The sequence below is a fragment of the Falco naumanni genome, chromosome 1 (assembly GCF_017639655.2).
Source record: "Falco naumanni isolate bFalNau1 chromosome 1, bFalNau1.pat, whole genome shotgun sequence".
NCBI lineage: Eukaryota > Metazoa > Chordata > Aves > Falconiformes > Falconidae > Falco > Falco naumanni.
The window spans coordinates 88209936-88229031 of NC_054054.1; the positions used below are offsets into that span (position 1 = coordinate 88209936).

At 41.1% G+C, this 19096-nt stretch overlaps 1 protein-coding gene across 2 annotated transcripts in view; it reads left to right on the plus strand.

The window, feature by feature from the left end:
* DGCR2 (DiGeorge syndrome critical region gene 2) overlaps nucleotides 1-18908 on the plus strand; it is a 51105-nt gene extending 32197 nt beyond the window's left edge. The window contains exons 4-11 of one of the 2 annotated variants that reach the window (XR_005829338.1): nucleotides 1966-2176; nucleotides 3141-3217; nucleotides 5309-5485; nucleotides 7405-7608; nucleotides 11977-12129; nucleotides 12811-13047; nucleotides 13819-14609; nucleotides 17058-18908. Coding sequence is in view for 1 of the 2 variants with exons in the window: in XM_040603732.1 (XP_040459666.1) it covers nucleotides 1966-2176; nucleotides 3141-3217; nucleotides 5309-5485; nucleotides 7405-7608; nucleotides 11977-12129; nucleotides 12811-13047; nucleotides 13819-14060 (1301 nt within the window). In the remaining variant the exon portion in view is untranslated. Of the gene's footprint in view, nucleotides 1-1965; nucleotides 2177-3140; nucleotides 3218-5308; nucleotides 5486-7404; nucleotides 7609-11976; nucleotides 12130-12810; nucleotides 13048-13818 lie in introns of both variants that reach the window. The other variant, XM_040603732.1, reaches the window with a different exon arrangement.
* The last annotated feature ends 188 nt before the right edge of the window (nucleotides 18909-19096 follow it).

Below are 19096 nucleotides of genomic sequence, written 5' to 3' on the forward strand. Positions count from 1 at the left end.
AGTCTAGCCCTTGTCTCTTGATGTGAGCTTGCATGGAGGGTTGTCCCCTGGAAGGTGTGGGGAAACCAAAATTGATTGCTCTTGATCGAAGTAAATTTGAAGATGAACTTAAGGATGTTGCACTGTTAGTTAATTAAGTGCGTTTCTGATGTTGTGAGTTTTATATCATTTTTAATAGGAAAAATACTCTTTAGGGAATGGGGAACTTAAATTCTTCACTTCTCTGAAGACAAAACCTGTTAAGGAACTGTGTAGCACTTGATTGGGTTTTGCTGTGTTACTCGCATCAGTCAATCAGGAATCTTCAAAAAATATCACTTTAGTGTCATTCTACCCTCTCATCTGCAGCACTGTTTGTGCCACCGTCAGCATCCTAGTCCTTGCCTTATCTAAAGAGTTAGAAGTGTCCTGCAAGCATCCTTCCTGCTGATCATGGCTTGTAGTGACTGCTGCCTTATCATGGCTGAAACCGGGACATGCCTCTGAATCTCTGCAGGCCCTAAACATCTAAATCTCCCCTGCCTTCTCCCTCTTATCTTGGTTCCCTCTTTGCTCCAGGGTTCACACAGTGATTTGAGAGTGTGAGACAGCACTGATTAGCCTTGGAGGGAGGGCTGGGACAGGTTAGGAAGGGGGTGTGGTGGGAAGACAGTATGGCAGTAATTGGGAAAAATTGCTTTGGACTATGGTGATCTGAAAAAGACAAATGATTAGCAAAGGTAAAAATTCACCTCATTGTTAATTTTTTTTAAGGACAAAAATGCTTATTAAAAATAGGTATTTTGATTTGTCATGGATTCCAGTAGCTAAATTATGTTAGTAGAATGTATAAAGGACAATAAAGCAATTTAGAAATTGATACAGCAATATCTAATATGCTCTGCAGTCTGATTGGTACTGTATTCTGTCCCACCTTAGTGAAGCAAATCTTAAAAGATCCCATATAAATGGAGAATAAGGAAAGACATTTAATTAAAAGGCTTCAAATCTAAGTTTGTGTATCGTTATTTGATGACAAGGGTTGCTGTTTCTGAAGAGGGAGTTAAAGAGGCTTGAGAACAGGAACTTTGTGAATGTATGCCATGAACATAAAACAGTATGTGAACTTAAAGTTCCTTTCTTAAGTGTTGTGCAAAGTAAATACTGCAAATGCAGGTGCTAAAATCGTATTTCATGTGCGTTTTAAATTTCAGCTGCCTGTCTCTGTGATTTTCTCTGTTAGTTACCCATCACCCCCAAGAATGCCAGTCAAAAGCCCATGGGCCTGTTTCATCCAGAAATGCCTCGAGGCTTTGCTTGCATATTCCCTTAGTTGAGCTGATTGAGAGAAAGTAGGCACAGCAGTTCATGCCATCACCTCCTTACTTCCTAAAGATCCCCTTCGCAGTGATGCTTTTCCAAAGCAAACAACAGTTACCCCAGAATCCCCGTTGTCTTCAGTGATTGACTATGGAAGCAGGATTACGTGAATACTGCTGAGACTGTAGAAGTAGATTGAAAACTTCACAGCAAGTTGGTTGTATTGCTAACCACCTAACAGAAAGACACAGTCATTAAATTGGCCACCTCTGGTTTTTTCTTCCTGCTTCTTGCTGCTTGTTTTGGCTTGGATTGATTGAACTGACTGGATTTATAAAGATGTGCAGGGAAATGTTTTCCACAGTAGATCATCAGTCTTAATTAAAGACTTTAAAGCCTGTCACAGTACAATGAAACATTACTAGGAGTTGCATCTTTTAAGATACATTAAATTTTTTTTTCCTTTATCAAAATCTGTAGTAATGTAAGTCTTCTGTGATCTGTAATGCACATACCTCCTCCTGGTGAGGTGAAATATACACAGTATGTTGTGTGTACACATCCGAATGATGATGCACTGTGTTGTCATAGACTGATTAGGATGCATTATCTTGAAGATCCTAATTTGGGGGGAATGGTTTCCCTTCTATTCTTCATGTTTCCTAGGAAAGTGCCCAACAGGATGGCACCACTATGAGGGCACAGCCAGCTGTTACAGAGTGTATTTAAATGGAGAGAACTACTGGGATGCCGTGCAGACATGTCAGCGGGTGAACGGATCCCTCGCCACCTTCACTGCAGACCAAGAGCTAAGGTTTATCCTGGCACAGGAGTGGGACTTGGAAGAAAAAACATTTGTAAGGAAGGACCAGCGTAGGTGAGTAGGAAGGAAAGGACAAAGATCTTGTATTACATGAGAAAGGTTTCTGTGTGATAAAAATGCTGGTAGTTCAGTTTGCTTAGAGAATCTAATGGTAAAATTGACTTCAGCTTAATCAGTATGAGCATGCTGGTTGACTGTTTGGCCATCTGTGTTGTATGTTTTAATTAACATTAACAGGTAGGCTACAAGTCAACAGTCTCTTTATCTTCAGGCTGTCTCAACAATGTACTGGTATTCTTGAATTGCAACAGGGAAGATGGATTTTACAGTGACTTACTGCTGTGCTACCTTGTATAAGAAGTAATTCTTTAAATTTTTCAACAGAATTTTTGTTTCTGATAAGTACCAGTAGCTCTAACAAAGACCGCAAGCTTGAGATAAGAATGAAATAAAAAGCCATTTTGAGTTGCAAGAACTGTTCCAATGGCCTAAGATATTTCATTTTGTTAGTTCACAACAAACGAAATTCCTTTTTTTTTTTTTTGCCTGTGGGTTTTCTGTCAGTCTTACTGGCTGCTATGACATCACGGGTCACCAGGAGTGGTTCAGTAATGGTGTATCTCTATCTCTGGAGAGCTAGACGGTTTGATCCAGAACAGTGTGACAGAAGTTGTATATGTTTATAAAATACTTCTGGATGCTTTTCTGTGGTTTTTGTGTTCGAGATACTGAAGTGCTGCCATAACAATAAAATAAGGTGCTTATAATGAATAAAAGATGTGGTAAGTTATCATTTGTAAGTGTAGAAAACTATCAAATATTCTCCTCTGTTCCTCACCTGTAGTGTCTCTCTCTGCATTGCCAATGTATGGGCTTAAACGTTAAGGAAAAAATCATCAGAATGTTTTGAAAGTTAGCTTTTAAGTATGAAGACATTGGAAGGTTCTGTGTCATATATTTTAGTTTGTTAGTATCTTTCTGACTTGTAGCTTTACAATCTAACTTAATTTCTTTGTAGGTTCTGGGTTGGATATCAGTATGTGATCACCAATCGAAATCACTCTCTGGAAGGCCATTGGGAAGTAGCTTATAAAGGTAGGTCTCTCAAATTACTAATTAATTAAATGGCCCATGGAAGCTGTCTTAAAGCATGAATATTATGTGCAAGAACAATGTAACTTCTTTTGGTGATAATGTAGGGGAACTGCTTTGCTTTACAGTGTCAAAACGAAAGAGTTTAATACTCAATACACATCTTATTTTCAAGTCTAAGAAGTTTGCTATTTTTTCACATTGAATCTTGTGGAGACAGCATGGTTGTCCATTTATTTGGGCTTTCCCCTTGATTAAGCTGAAAAAAAGGAAACTACTCTGTAGGTTTTTTTTAAGCACCAGCACTGTGAATTCCAGTGTAGCATTTGGAAACTAAGCTGAAAAGTTTTCTTCTCGTATACAATTTTCAATAATGGAAAATCTGGAAGAGGAACTGTCCATTAGATATTGATACAGCATTATGAACAGAATTTTGATGAACATTTGCATCTTGAAAAATACATCCTTTGACGTGTGAGAAGTAGTAGAACCCCCTGCATAACTTTCTCATGACAATACTTGTTTACTGTGCTGCCATGCACAAGATTATTGACGTCGTTTGTCATTCAAGTAAACTGAATGTTCAGACAAAGTTATTCTTTCTTGTAGAGGATGGAACACTTTCTTCAGTTCCTTAAAATAAAGCACCTAAAGATGTCTTTGGACAGCAGGAGAAAGGGAGGGAGGGAATTTTTATGTAAATTATGCCTTCCTGGTTGTCTGAAATATCCATAATAGGGATTTCTGCTCTGCACAAAACTGTTTATATAGGTAGGTTTCTTCTGTGAAGCCCAAGGAAAAAAATCCACGTTCTTAAAAGCACCTTCCTTTGCTTTTTGGAAAGTTGACTGCACTGCCATCTGCTGACAGTGTTAACAAACAGGGAGGCCTAATTTACAGAAAAACCCTGACACCTGTTTTTATTGTAAGCGGTATTTTATTCGATGCATTTTATAAACTTAAGCCTTCTCAATACCATATATTCTTTTGATTGCAAGTTTTCTGTTTAATAAAGGGGTAGCCATATGAAACACAGCACAGAGTAGCATTCAGTAGCTTCTGAAAAACTTTATTTAAGCTGCATTGACTTGTAGCAAGGCAGACTCTGAAATCCGCAGTGTCTGTTTGGAAAGTGATTTAGGGTCCTATAGCTTGCAAATTTTAATCCGTTATAGGGATGTGGAAGCCCTCAAAAAATATAATAGGAGGACTTAGTTGCATAAACAAAAAACCATCATACCTAACGGTGTTTGAAAGAAGTGTGAGAAGACTGTGTAATACGCTTACTGCAAGAGTTGTTAAAATCAATGTTTAAGAACACAGATTCGACAAGTGGGCTTCTGAAAACGTATAGGCTAATTTTTACAATTGCTGTGTCTTGGTCTCCCATTAATCTCTGCAACTTTGTGTACCAGCAGATTTCATGGTGAAGTGAGCCAGAAACAACATTTTAAAAGTTATAAAATGTCTGCAACACCTCTTGCACTGTTTGGAACCAATCACAATACAGTCTCTTAACAATTGCATGAGTTAGGAGGACCAAATAGTCTGTACCATCACTGCAGAAGCAGCACTGCAGCCTTGTTCTCCGCATAGCATGGCTCTGCACTCTGAATGAGCAGTGTGAGACATTGAGGAGCAGCTCTGCAGTGTGCTGCACAGGATAGATCTACACACCTCTTAGGAAGCACTGGTCGGTGCTTGGAGTGTCAGGTACAGGATTGGTATGGGTCCTTGTTCCGCTAGTAGCAAGCGTGACCAAAGCCCGCATTGTTTGAAAGGGTGCATAACTATTGGCAGGCAAACCCCACAGGACTCCGCAAAGCAGCACTTGTAGCGATATTGGAACATCAGTCCTACTGGTTCAGAATGACAAAATTACCCAGTACTTTGAAAACAGCAGCCTCTTTCCTCTGAGTCACCCCTTACCTCCCCAGTATTTGCCTTCCCTGGAGGAATGTTGCTAATGGAAGCTAAAGCTAGAGGACAGTAGCCTTGTAGCAGGGTTGGTGTGCATGAAATGAGTGATATTACAGAGCCTTTCTAAAGCATTGCATACCTGCAGGCTGCTTATACCAATGCATCTTGTTCTAGGCTCTTCAGAAGTATTTTTACCCCCTGACCCTATCTTTGGTACGGCTATGTCTGAAAAGGAAAATGTTCTTTGTGCCCAGCTTCAGTGTTTCCATTTTCCTACCCTTCGGCACCATGGTTTACACAGCTGGTATGCTGAAAACTGCTATGAGAAATCTTCATTCCTCTGCAAAAGAAGTAAGTTGGTTTTACTTCAGCGTTAACTGCGTTGCATGTTTAAATATATGCATAATAAATATGGGGAAATCGGTTAGTTATCCTTTCTACTTTTGCCCAGTGAAATTAAAAAAAAAAAAAAAAAGGCGGAGTGGGTGGTTTTTAAGTTTCTGTTTGGTTTTTATAAATAGGAGCATCACAATGTGTGGTAGTCAGGCACAGTACAGATTTTCACAAAAAAATTGTTAAGCAGCTCTGTCAGCCCCAAAATAAAGTATACTTGAAAAAGAAAGTTAAAAAAAAAGAAAGCACTTTACTATCATAAATTAGTAGCTTCACATGAAAATAATGAAACACTTATTTCTGGTTTACTTTGAATATAGCAAATTCTAGTAAATTCTTTCCAGACATTTATTAGAACTGGGGCGGGGCAGGGGGTGGGTGGGGGGTTGGGCAGAGCAAGTGGTGCTGCAGACTTAAAAGTGAAAAAAAATTACTTTCATCCTGTATCTTGCATTTCTTTACTTAAAAAGGCTTGATACCAACAGAGGTATTGGTGGCATTTTCAGGTAATCCTTAAGAAACCTGATATAGATTGTGCTGCTTTGCAAGGAGAAAGTTGAACTTCTTTTTTGCAAGCTGAACTGTTACTGCAGTTCTTGAAATTTTTCTAGGTTGCTTTTTCTTTAAAGCAGGACAAAGACTTACAGAATGGCAAGGGAGGAAAATCCAGCCCTTTGCCTGCTTTTGCACCTGGAATACTGAAAATTAGGAAGACATGATGATGCCTTGTCTACTTGAGATGTAATAAGATCTTGGAATCTGATGTTGAAGGACATGGGTTTAGTCAAAATATGATCAAAGGATGACCTTTTTGGTCAATTTTTTGAGGTGATGTTGTAAGGAAGGCGATAGCTCTGCCAAAACATTAACCAGAGGGTGAGGGTATCGGATGTATAAGCTGAGCAGAAGAATGCTGTGTCCAATTTCAGGCCTCTAAGTACAAGAAAAGTGTTGACAAGACCTTGACGAATGGAGGCAAGTTCAGTGGGGGCCAGCAGGATGGGTGATGTGGGCTGAAGTGCCTGTCTTTTGGGGTGAGGCAGTGGGAATGGGGCTCTTTCAGCCTGCAGAAGGGGAAGGCTTCTGGGGGATCCAAGAGCTGCCTGCCAGTACTTACCAGGAGGTTATCAAGAAGATGGAGCCAGGCTCTTTGCAGTAGTGCGTGGCAGGAGTCAAGGGTCGCTAAGTTGAAATGAGATTTGAATTAATGCCAGGGAGAACTGTTTAATCGTGAGGGTAATCAAGAGTGGAACAGACTCCTAGGGCCGTTGTGCAGCTGTGGACACAAAAAATCTCAGAGGTTTTTATGACCAGATTAGCTAAAACCCTCAGCAACCTGCTAGGTTGTCGTAGCTCTCCTGCTTTGAGCAGGAGATTGAGCTGGAGACACCTCCTCAGGTCTCTTCCAATTTGAACTTTCCTGTGGAGCCTCCCAGCAGACCTGTGCGAGGGTAGAGGGGGCAGGCCACCCTCCTGTAGCAATTCCTTCAGCTGGCAGGTCCCAGTGCTGTCTGCGTTCCCTCCCTCTGGTTTTGGTACCTGCCTTCAGCTGGAGGAAAGGACAGTGGACAGAAGACAGCTAAACTTCGTCTGCTGTGCGAGGATCAAGATGCAGCTAAGTGCGTCAATTCCACTAAGTACCTAAAACTCACTTTGTCAATTTTGAGCAGTAAATCATCCCTGTGTGCTCCCAAACTATCCATTTTCTTCCCCACTCCTTGGAGATCTGTTTTCAAAGCTGCTTTAATGTGAAGGTGAGGCTTTTAACTGGTGGTCTGCTTATGTTTACAAATCACTTCATGTAACAGAATAAACTGGACTTGGTCTGGCTGGCTCAATCCAAGACACTTGGATATTGATGTACGTTTCTGTCCTAGGCCAGACTTGCGTTGATATCAAAGACAACATTGTCGATGAAGGCTACTACTTCACTCCAAAAGGGAATGATCCCTGTTTGAGCTGTACATGTCACAATGGTGAACCTGAAATGTGTGTGGCTGCTTTGTGTGAACGGCCCCAGGGGTGTCAGCAGTATCGCAAAGACCCTAAGGAGTGCTGCAAATTTACGTGTTTAGACCCAGGTAAGAGCTGACTGCTACAGTTTTGTCAAGAAAAATGAGTTTGGTGCTCAAATTGGTTATCCTTGGGTATAACTTTCTTTGAAATGATACATCTTTTTTTCAGTGCTTCAACATTGCTGAGTACAAGCCCCCTGTGGGGAAAGATACCAAATCACAGGACATGAAACACTTCAGAGTGTGTCTGGAAAGAATTAGTTGTCCTTGATGCTACCTATGTAGGAGAAGCAGTAGCTGTTTTTTCTGTATGGAGGTTGACACTACTGTGGATTTTTCGTAGAGTACCTTGCATGGTTCCTTTGTTGTGTTTAGTTGTCATGAAAAGACTTTTCACTTAATTAAGCATCTTTTTCTGGACATGAGCATTTGTGTGTGTGTGTGAGTTTGCATGCAGGGGTCGCATGGGAAGCAGAGTTTATAAATAGTTTCAGTAATAATCAGGACATGCAGCCTTGTTTATTGGATTTGGCATCTCGGTGACGCTTCTTGTTTTGGATCAGTAAAGTCTTCAGATGGCTCTGAACTGTTTGTCAGTTACCGTTTGGGGATGCAAATTTGTGGGGGGTTATTATTCTGTAAAGAGACTTGTGAAAATAAGTGTATCTTACTTGGAACTTACTGTGAGGGTGGTCAAATGCTGGAGCCGGTTGCTTGTGGAGTCTCCATCTGGGAGAGGATTTTCAGTGCCCGATTGGACTCTGTCCTGCGTGACCTGCTCTAGCCGACGCTGCTTGAGCAGGGGTTGGACTAGGTGATACCAGGACGACCCTTCCAACCGCAACTGTTCTGTGATACTGTTATTTCCTGGTATTTTGAAAGAACCTAATCTTATCTGAGTGCACTAAGGAACTATTGTTCTGAACTCTTAGGGAAAACGTGGAAGGTCAGAGGGTTCTTTCATTCCGTTTCAGAAAAGGGGTGCTTATTGGCTTCCAAAATTGCAGTCTTTCTGATCTGTCTCAACTACAGAAATTAAAGACCACTAGCTCCTCCTGGCTGTCACTCACATTTGTTCTGAGGGCTAAGCTTAACAGATGTTCATAGCTAGTATTGCAGGTTGGTCGGTGATAGAGTGAGGACAAAAGAGGAGTCTTCCTCCCACTCTTACAGCAGTTAAGAGTTTTATCTTCACTTTTTTTATTTTCAGGAACAGTGTCAGCAAAGCATCATCCGGCAGACAGGATAAGATGACCTGGGATAACCTCATGCTTTAATCCTTGCTTGTTGCTGTGGGTCTTAACTGTTTCATGAATACTGATTTGAAGAGTGTGTTTTACCACATTCTTTCTGATCCTTAAGCTCTTCTTTCTCTACTGATGCTAAATAAAACTGTTTCATTATACTCTGGCCTGAAGTGTTCTGGTTTTTTTAGTAACTTAATTTTTGAGAGAAGAATCATCAAGCAGTTGTCAGACTTCCTTCATAATGAAGTTACTTCAGCTACTGATAAACACTGAAATTTTTAAATGAAGCATTTCGGTTTTCCTTCTGGGTGTTTATAAATGACTCTTCCAGATGGCAAAATTAATGAATTGCTTTCCTTAATCAGCATGTATTTATCTTTGTCCAATTCTTAACATATATCTTCTCTAAGCTCTGTTACAAGGAAAGAAAACAGTTTATTAATCAACAGTAAGTAAATTAATCACCCAAGGAGAGACTAGGGGGAAATAAATCCTGCTGTTGGGCTGGCAGGTAATCAGCTCTCGCAGTGTGAGTGGGTGAGCAATGATTATAAGTGGATAACAACTATTACTCAAGGACTTGGTAGTAGAGGAGTTTTTCAGTGGTAGGAGTAAGCTGGGCAATCACAGCTATACTCTTTTGCAAGATGCAACTATTTAGTTGATAAATAGCAGAGGAGAATCTTTCCTGTACTAATGCTGAAACCAAGGTAATCTGTCTATTGCTCTCTGTGGATGTGGTAGAAAATAAATTTTTCTGTGTGGCTCTTTTTTAGACAGACCTTCAACTCTTATTTGTGAAAAGGTAATAAAAGAAATAAAATACTTTTAAAAAGCTGATGGTGCACAAGCTTTTCTAGTGACTAAACTGGTGCAGTTGCAGGGTATTACTACTGGATTGAGTGTAAAACAGTCTTTCTGAAATAATCTGTTTGTATTTATGTGGGGTGGAGATCTGTGATGACTTACCTTGTTCTGCACAGGCTGAGTCTTTGTCCTTTTTTTTTTTAATCTAGGACTTGACAATAGTTTATCCAACTAAACAGGTTGGATGTTAGGAGCTCTCACAGGCTGGGACCAGTGTGATAGAGGCCCAAGGTGCCCCCAGAAGGTCCAAGAACTGCAGTTGTAGCTGATCTAAAGAGAATACATGGAAGTCAGACTTTCTGCCTACAAGATTGTGTCATGCTTGGCTGTGTGTATGTTTTACTTCACTCACTTTCTTTAGGGCAGTTACTAGCAGTAATTTATGATGTTGATGGAGTCAGCATTGCCGTGAAATGGAGGAGGAACAACGGCAGGTCTGTGGCGTTCAGGAGGGTGTGCTGGTTGGTGTGTGACTGCATCAGTTCAAGCTCTGACAGTAAGAGTTGCTAAAAGGTTGGACAGCACAGAGGCTTTTGTACGGCACAGCCAGATTTGAGAGGGTGTGATGTTCAAGCTCCATGCATGGTGCACTACTAAATGAATTTCTTGTTGCCAGGAATGCATTATGTAATAATACCAGCCTGTTAGCCATGTACTTTGCCGATGTATAAATGAGGTGTTTTTTTAATGTTACTAGCATTTGTAGCAAGCCAGTACTTAGAATTTTTGTAAGGTTTTTAGCTTGCTTTTGTAAGGGATCTTTGATACAGCTTTAGTGTCTGTTAGTGAAAGGAAAAGTATTGAGAGGAGAGGTGGCCAGGATCTGGCTGGCTGCTGTAGGGAGTGCAGTGGCACCACGGTGGCTGGGGAGAGGGGCTTGTGTCTGGTAGTGCCCGTGTCCTGTAGCAGTAGGTGACCAGGTTGTGCAGCCACTTCATCTGTTTCTTATCCACACCTGACCTGGGTGTGTGTCTCTTTCAGAGCTCTTTAACGGGAAACTGGTGCAAAGAACACAGCACAGTCATTTTTAGGTAATTTTTCTTTGTGTAGATGTGGTTTAAACCCATCCAGCAGCTAAGTACCACACAACTACCCGCTACTCCCCACTCCCAGTGGGATGGGGAGGAGAACTGGGAAAAGGTAAACCCCATGGGTTGAGATAAGAACAGTTTAATACTTGAAACAAAGTAAAAATAATAAAGACAACAATGATAATTGTAATGAAGTGGAGAGGGAGAGAGAGGAATAAAATCTGAGGGGAAAAAAAAACCCAAGTGATGCACAATACAATTGCTCACAACCCGCTGATCAATGCCCAGCGAGTCCCTGAGCCATGGCATCAGCAGCCCCCCGCCAACTCCCCCCAGTTTCTGTACTGAGCACGATGTAAACATCGGTGTTATCAATGTTATTCTCATACTAAATCCAAAACACGGCATTGTACCAGCTACTCTGAAGAAAATTAGTTCAATCCCAGCAGTAACAGGACAGTAGAGTGTCTGTATGTGCACTTGCTACTTAAGCATAACCAAGTGTGATTAGTTGAATTGTGAAAAATTAATACCTGTCACGTCTGGTACTGGTAGAACAGTGAAAATTTGCAGTCACAACAGCCTTCCAAGTGTGGATCTGGTTAGCAGTGGTATAGAGCTCTCAAAGTCCTAACCTCCTGCCTGTTTTGTGTTCTGCCACTTGCTTTCTATGTGATTCTAGGAAAATACTTAATTCCTGTTTACCTTAATCCCTTCAGTTCCTGAATGGTGATTATCATGTTGATTCAGCTTTTTAAGGTATTTTTAGTTCCTGTCACTTGATGGTGCTAACCAATGTACCAATGACACTGGAATTTAGATGACCAGATCTTGGTGATAATGACTAGAGATTTTTGTTGTTGATGTAAAAGTTAAGGTGTTCAGGAGTCAAGTAGGCATAGTGTGTAGATATGCTGGTTCTTAGGCCTTTCCCATAGCTTCCAGGCTTGCTGTCCTCTTCAGTATAACATCATCAGTCATGCCAGGGAGACAAGTAGATATGCAAAATGCTGTTAACCTTTCCTTTTTCCTATTTTCAGAGACCTGAAGCCATCAGCACCTTGTCCCTTTTGCTGATTAAGATATTTTTAGAAATGTTTAGCTCTCCTTGGAATAAATAGCTAAATCACCTGATGATTCATCATTTTCTTACATTTTTGAAATACAGATAAATGTTAAATCAGGCTAATGAATCTTTACTCTGCGTTTCTCTCTGTTACTGACAGAACACCAAGAAAAATAGTCTTGAACAACAGTAACGGGCTTCTTTTGTATGTTTTATGTAACAGATGGCAACAGTTTGTTTGACTCAATGGCTGGTGGAATGCGTCTGATTGTTAGCTGCATTTCCTCCTTCCTCATCCTCTCTCTGCTGCTCTTCATGGTCCACCGGCTACGTCAGAGGCGGAGAGAGCGCATAGAGTCTTTGATTGGAGCAAATTGTAAGTAGCCTGTGTCTAATAAATCTTGATCTAAGTAGTGTATGTGCTTCAGAATAAAGAGAGCAGAAGAAATACAAATTTGTGGAAAATATCAGCATAAGTCTGGTTATAGGTTCTAGTCAGTACTACACCCGAACGTAGCTCTGTGCTGGCTGCTTGGAGCTGGTCATGGTTTGTGAAAGTTTTGGTTCTCTGAACCACTCCACATTCAAAGAGAACACTTGTATGTCAACACTTTTACCTTGTGCCTCATGCTCCTTACTGACAGGTTGATGTATGTAAAGGTGAGAAACGTCACAGTCTTGCTTGACTGTGCCTGTGCGTGTGTCTTGGTAGGTTCTTCAGACTTGAACTTTTTTAGCCAATAATGGAAAAATATGTTTTGTTTGTATGTGGTACAAATCTGAAATATATTCTATGTGTGAATGATCCCCTTAGCTTGAAGAGGTTAGGATCAAATGTAGATGTGATGCAGGGCAAACAGGCTGGGAGCAGGAGGCCCTGGCTATCGTTGTGTAACCACAGTGAGCTTACTTGTGTAGGTTATGTAGACTTTTTTAGGTCTTCAGGAGACGTGAGTTCCTTGGGTGTGAAAAGTGGAGACAGGTGTTGAGATCTGCCTTAAACTGAAGAAGAGGAAAGCATGGGCTAAAGTCACTTTTTTTTCTTCTCTTGAAATAGTGCACCATTTTAACTTGGGCCGCAGGATGCCTGGTTTTGATTATGGTCCTGATGGTTTTGGAACTGGCCTTACTCCACTGCATCTTTCAGATGATGGGGAAGGTGGGGCATTTCACTTCCATGATCCACCTCCGCCCTATACTGCTTACAAGTATCCAGATATTCAACATCCAGATGACCCACCTCCTCCTTATGAGGCTTCTGTCAATCCAGACAGCATCCTTTGTTCCACTCCAGGTATGCAGGCAACAATTTCTCCTTTCTTCCTCTCTTTCTTTTTGGCTAGATGGTAGGTTGTTGGGTTTTCTTAAACTATAATCATGTGTTTCAGTGATTGTGATAGGAAAATATTTCACAATAAAATCTCCTATTTCTGCAAATGGAAAAGTCTTTTGTTAAAATATACCATTAAGCTTGGTTTTTCTCAAAGGTTCTTTGGATCGCCTAAATTACAAATGGAATCCACGCTGCAAGCACTTTAACTCGTATCTTACCTGTTTTCAAGCCTTACCTTGGATGGGTTGCCTGGTTGCTTAGTTTCCACTACGCTGGTACATTTCTGGTCTTTTGGAGATTGGTATTAAAAAGTAGAACAAATGTCAAGTACAGGAGATTTAGAATAAAATACATCAAGCTGCTTCTCTCCTCCCCACTTCTCCCACCCACACCCCCCAAAAATTGACCAAAAATATCACTTTCTAATGATTCACCCAGTGCTCTTCAGTTTTGCAGCTGTGATAGTCACATACTGTAGAAATCATTCCAATTTGGGATTTTGTAGCAGCATATCTCACAAGATAAGTGAGCCTGATTAGTGCAAATATCTTATTTATATATTGAAGTTTTATTTTTGCTGCATAGTTTTCTTTTGCAGTGTCATCTCTTTGTGCATTAATGCAAAACCAGGAAAAACTTGGAGCTTCCAGAAACACAGATAGTAAATCTATTTAGGAATGTGAATTGATAATGCTTCATGTTCTGATGCTGCTTGGTTTTTGTACTTTGCAGATGGAGTTCTTTCGCAGACTGTGCAAAGCAGTCCTCCATCACTAGGAAACTGTGACGTATCCCCACAGCTTACAGAGGGATCGCTTCCTCCCTCAGTTGGTCCTTCTCCAGTGGAGCTGGAAGACTCTGCTGACAGCAGCACCTTTCTTGTCCCTCCTGACACACCGCTAAATGAAAACACACCGGCAGAAACTCTTACGGGCAGCCGTCACAGCCACTGTTCTCTCAATACCATTGTATAAAGGAGTAAAAAGCTGATCACCAGTCAGAGTTCTAGCAACTGTTTGCACAGACAAACACTAATCCGTGGTTTGAACTTCAGAAGGAATCTCCACTTTGTTTTTTGAACACTGCTTTTTATGTTCTAGATTAGGATTGTGCCTCTCGATTTTTGGCTGTCGTTATTCATTCACTAATTGGTTTGTCCTGTAAATATGGATTGTATAACTGCTCTTTTTTTTCCATTGGCTATGGAAAAGAGTGCAGAGAATTCCTTTGACTTCTAAGGAGGTAAAAAGTATGGGTAGGGTGTTTTGTTTTGTTTTGTTTTTTTCTTAACCTGAGAGGAAACAAAATTATACCAGAAGAAAGCTGCTTGGATTTGGCTGGATCCACTGGACCCAGGGAACAGACAATGGAAAAGGAGGGTGGGGGGCAGTCACCTTTCAATTGCTTTCTCTCACTTCAGTGCTGAACTTGGAAAAGGCAGAGAAGACGGAACTGCAAGGGAAGGGACTGGGGCCTGTTTTATGGAATGGGAACACTTGAGGAGCTAAAACACATGTCACCAAGTAAGAGTTACACGGTGTGAAACGTGTGTGTTTTGATCTGCCTTGCTGTTTCAGAACACCTTAGGGAGTGACGGATGAATGATCTACACAATATGTGACAAGTGGGTAGTAAGAAAACTAGGATTTGCAATTACAGTTATTTGTTGGTAGCTGCAAAATCTCATCGGGTAAACTTTTGGCCCATAAAGAAAACTGGGTCTGTGTAACACTTGTGTCCCTTTGGTAGAATCCTCATATGTTTTAGGTAGTACTTTAGGGAAGAGATGGGGAGCAATTAACTTTGATGTAGTCTGACTTCACTAAATGAAGCCCCTGTTTGTTATAATCCCGTAAGGAAGATTAAGGTATTTTCTTTGTAGTTTAACTCCGTTCGTTAAGTTTAGCGAACAGTTGCACAAGATTGGCCTGGATAAAAGACCATTGTTCTTGCTTTACTTATTGCATGCTATATTTAGCATGTAAGTGTGTTCCCTCCATTTCACTTCTTTACAGTTCTGCAAATGCCATTTAAAAACAGTGATCAACACACAGTATACGTGCTGTTTAATTCTAATTGGACACTTGTTCCTTATCAGAGTCCCATAAATGGCCAGCCCTATTGTAGGGATTTCCCCTGTGCCCCTCAATTTATCCAGGTCCCAGGAGGGGGGGTTATACTTAAATGAATAAAGCAGTTTCCTTCAGTCTGATATGTCATCTTAAATTTCCCCCTCAGACTGAACTCTTTAAGTTAATTTGCAGATGGTAAAAAGATTACTTCACTCCCTCACTAAACCCAAAGTCAGGTACTGTTGGTTTTATGAGTGCAAAATAATCTTTACAGGTGATTTTAAGTTTGGATTTCAGTGTACAAATAATTTATCCTTTCCCCCCATCTTCCTTCTGCCTCTCCTTGACTTACTGTAACAGTCAGCAGATGAGATGGATTATAAGGAATTTGTCAAGAATGCCCCTTGTGAGTGTTCTTCTGTTACCTTATGAAAGGTGCGAGCCTAGAGGGACAGGAAGAAAACACTGCATGGTGGGGGTGGTATGTGATCTATTTTTCTAGTAATGATGAGAAATCAGACTTGTATGACAAATCCTAACCCACTGTTGTGGTTTCCCGGTGCAGCTGACTCTTTCCCCATTGAATATGCTGCTACTTTCTATTCTGTGTCTTGCCCATAGGCTTATACTGTACTTGGGGATTGGTCTGGACAATTCAGCTCCTTTTGCACAGAAAACTGTGAGGTTTGTTATTGAGGTCGTATCTGGTGTCGTGACATTCAGGCACTTGCAAACGATGTTGAATCCCTCGGAGAGCATGAATCACAGTTCTGGGGCGTGCTGCTGGCACATGAGTGGGAGAAAGCATGTTAGGAAGCCTCTCCGCCTGGAGCCGTACCACCACCCGCAGCCTGCTCTCTGGTGTGACTGGCTCCAACAGCAGTGGTACGAAACGAGAGGAGCAACTCTTCACCATGTGGGATCTTTTAGCGTCTCCTCCTCTGAGTTCAAGTCCTGGTCTAACGAAGTGGATGGATAGCAGTAGTCAGAACCATGCGTACAAATGATCGAGCATTTCTGAAGTATGAAAATAAAGCGGGTTTTGTGCATTTTTGAGCACATTCATACGTTTTATACATTGTATGTACTGATTTTTCTTTAGTTTTATAGGTACGAATGTGTGTGCGCGCGTGTGTGTGTTTCTGGGTGGCGAGATATATATATGTATACATACTGTAGATGGTAACCTTTGTGCTGCATCCAGCTGGATGAAGCTAAGCACTGGGATGTAAACTAGGCTCTTAGGGTTAATACTTCTCTCAAGCTGGCTACACTCTGTTGTAGGACAGGCTGTGATAGTGTACACTTAAGTAGGATGCAAAGTCTATGCTACTACAATCTGTTCCTGAAAACTATTTTGTTAGAAGTGCAAAATAGAAAATTTGCAATTTCTTTTGAAGCCAGATGGAATATTTGTTCTTTGTAGTATCCTAGCGCAATAACAAAAGGCCTTTTGGCTTGGTTTAGTCTCTGAAGCTGTGTTTTCTGGCTGAGGTGAACAGATACCTTACCTCACACTTCTCCTAACACTGCGGGAATCTGTTCAATGGTTTTTTTTTATTTTACTTTTGGTTCTGTAGTGAATTTTATTTGAAAATAAGCTCTGTTACAACTGGCAACTTCATGGTGGCTCCTGGTTGTAGCTATTCCAAATGGAGGCTTCTTTGTAGAAGCTTCAGTGTGATATTTCCCCCATTGCTTCTGAGCCTTTTCCACTTGTGTATTGGCACAGAGGCTGCTATTTTCTCTCCTTTTTTTCCCTGTCCTCCTTCCTCTTAACTGTAAACAAGGGAAATTTTGCCTTGAACAGAGCAGCTCACTCAGTACAGCTCATTTACCTCTCGGTGAGCTTCTAATTTGGCAATAAAATTGTCTTTCTTTTTTCCCTTTTTAATGTAGCTTTTTCACATTGAGTACTCTCTCTTGAAGTAAGATCCTTTGTAGCAGAAAACGTCACAACTACTCAGACTTCTGGACCAACTGGGGAAGAGTTAAGTTTTCTTGACAGCAGTTGACTCCTCCGCAAACCTTCCTTGCCCTTGGCAAGGTGACTGGTAAGCAGTTTGTCCTGAGCACCAATTACAGAGAGTTGATGCTTGCCCAAGGAAGACTTTTCTGTTTTGATTGCCATTAGATTGATGAGATCTTTGGAGTTACTTTGTGCATTGATTCCCAGCCCCCCCGCTGTTCGCTTCTCTGGATGTTTTTCTTAACTACTGATGCATCCCAAATGTCCCTCCAGACTCAGCGAGGGAGGTGGCATTACCACATCATTCCCAGCAGCACGAGTGAGCAGCGAGTGCATTCCTCTTGGGATGTCCTTAACCACAGTTGTTGTGAAGTTGCAGCGCTCGCTTGTGTGCTGGGCTTGCACCTCCCGTTGCGGCCACAGACAAAACTACTCTTCAGATTCCCCATCCTTACAGTGTGCTGTGGTGCCATATTGAGGTCTCGGCTGTTCCTTCAAGAACAGCCCTAGATACTCGCTTCTGTTGTTGTTACCGGTGATACCTGTACAGTCTCACAGCAGCCTCTAATTTTTTTATGAGATGAGTTGTAGAGTGTTGTAATGTTAGAGGGACGGTGGGTTTCATTCTGTGCTAGAAAATCAAAACTGTCATTCAGATGTACAAAAATATTGTCTGCGTAGTGTTCAGTTGTGTCTAGTTTTGAGCCTCAGATTATTTCTTTACCCGTTCATGGCAGGACACTGATCTAGAAGAAGAATGAAGTGGGTGGAAATTTTTTTCTGAAGGCTTAATCTTACAGTCAGCGGGTGCTCTGCCTCCAGAGGTGTCGTGGGGTGATGGCCAGTTCATGCATCTCAAGCTTCACTTGGGAAGAAAATCTTTTTGTGACCAGTAATTATTACCGTTCTTATCCCATCTAATGTTAAATGAATTTGAAGCTGTTTTTAAAGATGGTTTTATCTTTCAGATGTGGCTTTTCAGTGGCAAAGCACAGACAATGTTGCCTCATGCAATCCATAACATGTGTCTCTTCTTTTTTCAGTTGCTGAAACTTCTTTTTTCTTCCTAGCTAAGGAACATGCAATATACAGAAATTTCTTTTAAGTTTTCCTTGCAAGTTGGGAGCTGGACCCTAAAATTAGAGCAGATGAGTGTAGAGGAGGTGAATCAAAGTTCATACATTTGCTTCTGATGTTCCCAGGTTCCAAACGAAATAGGCGTTTCTTTGGAATAGATGCTTTCAGTGATAAAGATGTGCTTCCCCTAACAACAGTCTGCATTACCTGCCGGCTACGGTACGACATAGCTTTAATTTTCCAGTATTGTGCACCTTGAATGTTGAGTGGGTTGGAGTTGATGCCAGCAGAGATGCTGCGTGCTCGGGCTACGTTCGTAGCCATGCTGCACCATACCCTGACTGCTGGGCTGGAGGATGCCTGGGAGGCTGCGAGAGAGAATGAGACACTGCTTTTTACCTTCTCCTGGAAAATAATTTTAGCCAACACTGCATTTGCAGGCTTCTCCTTTGTAGTTGGTTTGTGACTGGACTTAACTGTGGCAGTGTATAAAAGATTTTGATATTCTGTGAAATACCATGTAGAATTTAAATTTGATACTATAATAATTCAGTCCCTGTGACACTGTTCGGGATTTTTTTTTTGTTTGTTGTTTTGTTTTAACATCTTTCTTTGGGGTTGGCACTAATCTTTCTTTTTTTTCTCAAGATGCTGTGAGAAACATTTCATCCAAATGCCAAATAAATTGTGTTCTGTAAGAGAAATGGCCTGTTCCAGTGTCTCCTGATTTCTGCATCAACGTGATTCCTCAGTGTTGTGAAGGAAGGTCCTGTTAAATCACAGTTCTGAGCTGTGATCTTGCAAAAAGATCAATAAATGCATTTAACTTCAAGCAGGGAGGCTGCTGGAGTCCCTCTGTGTACAAATTCCAGTGGAATTTATCTGTATTAGT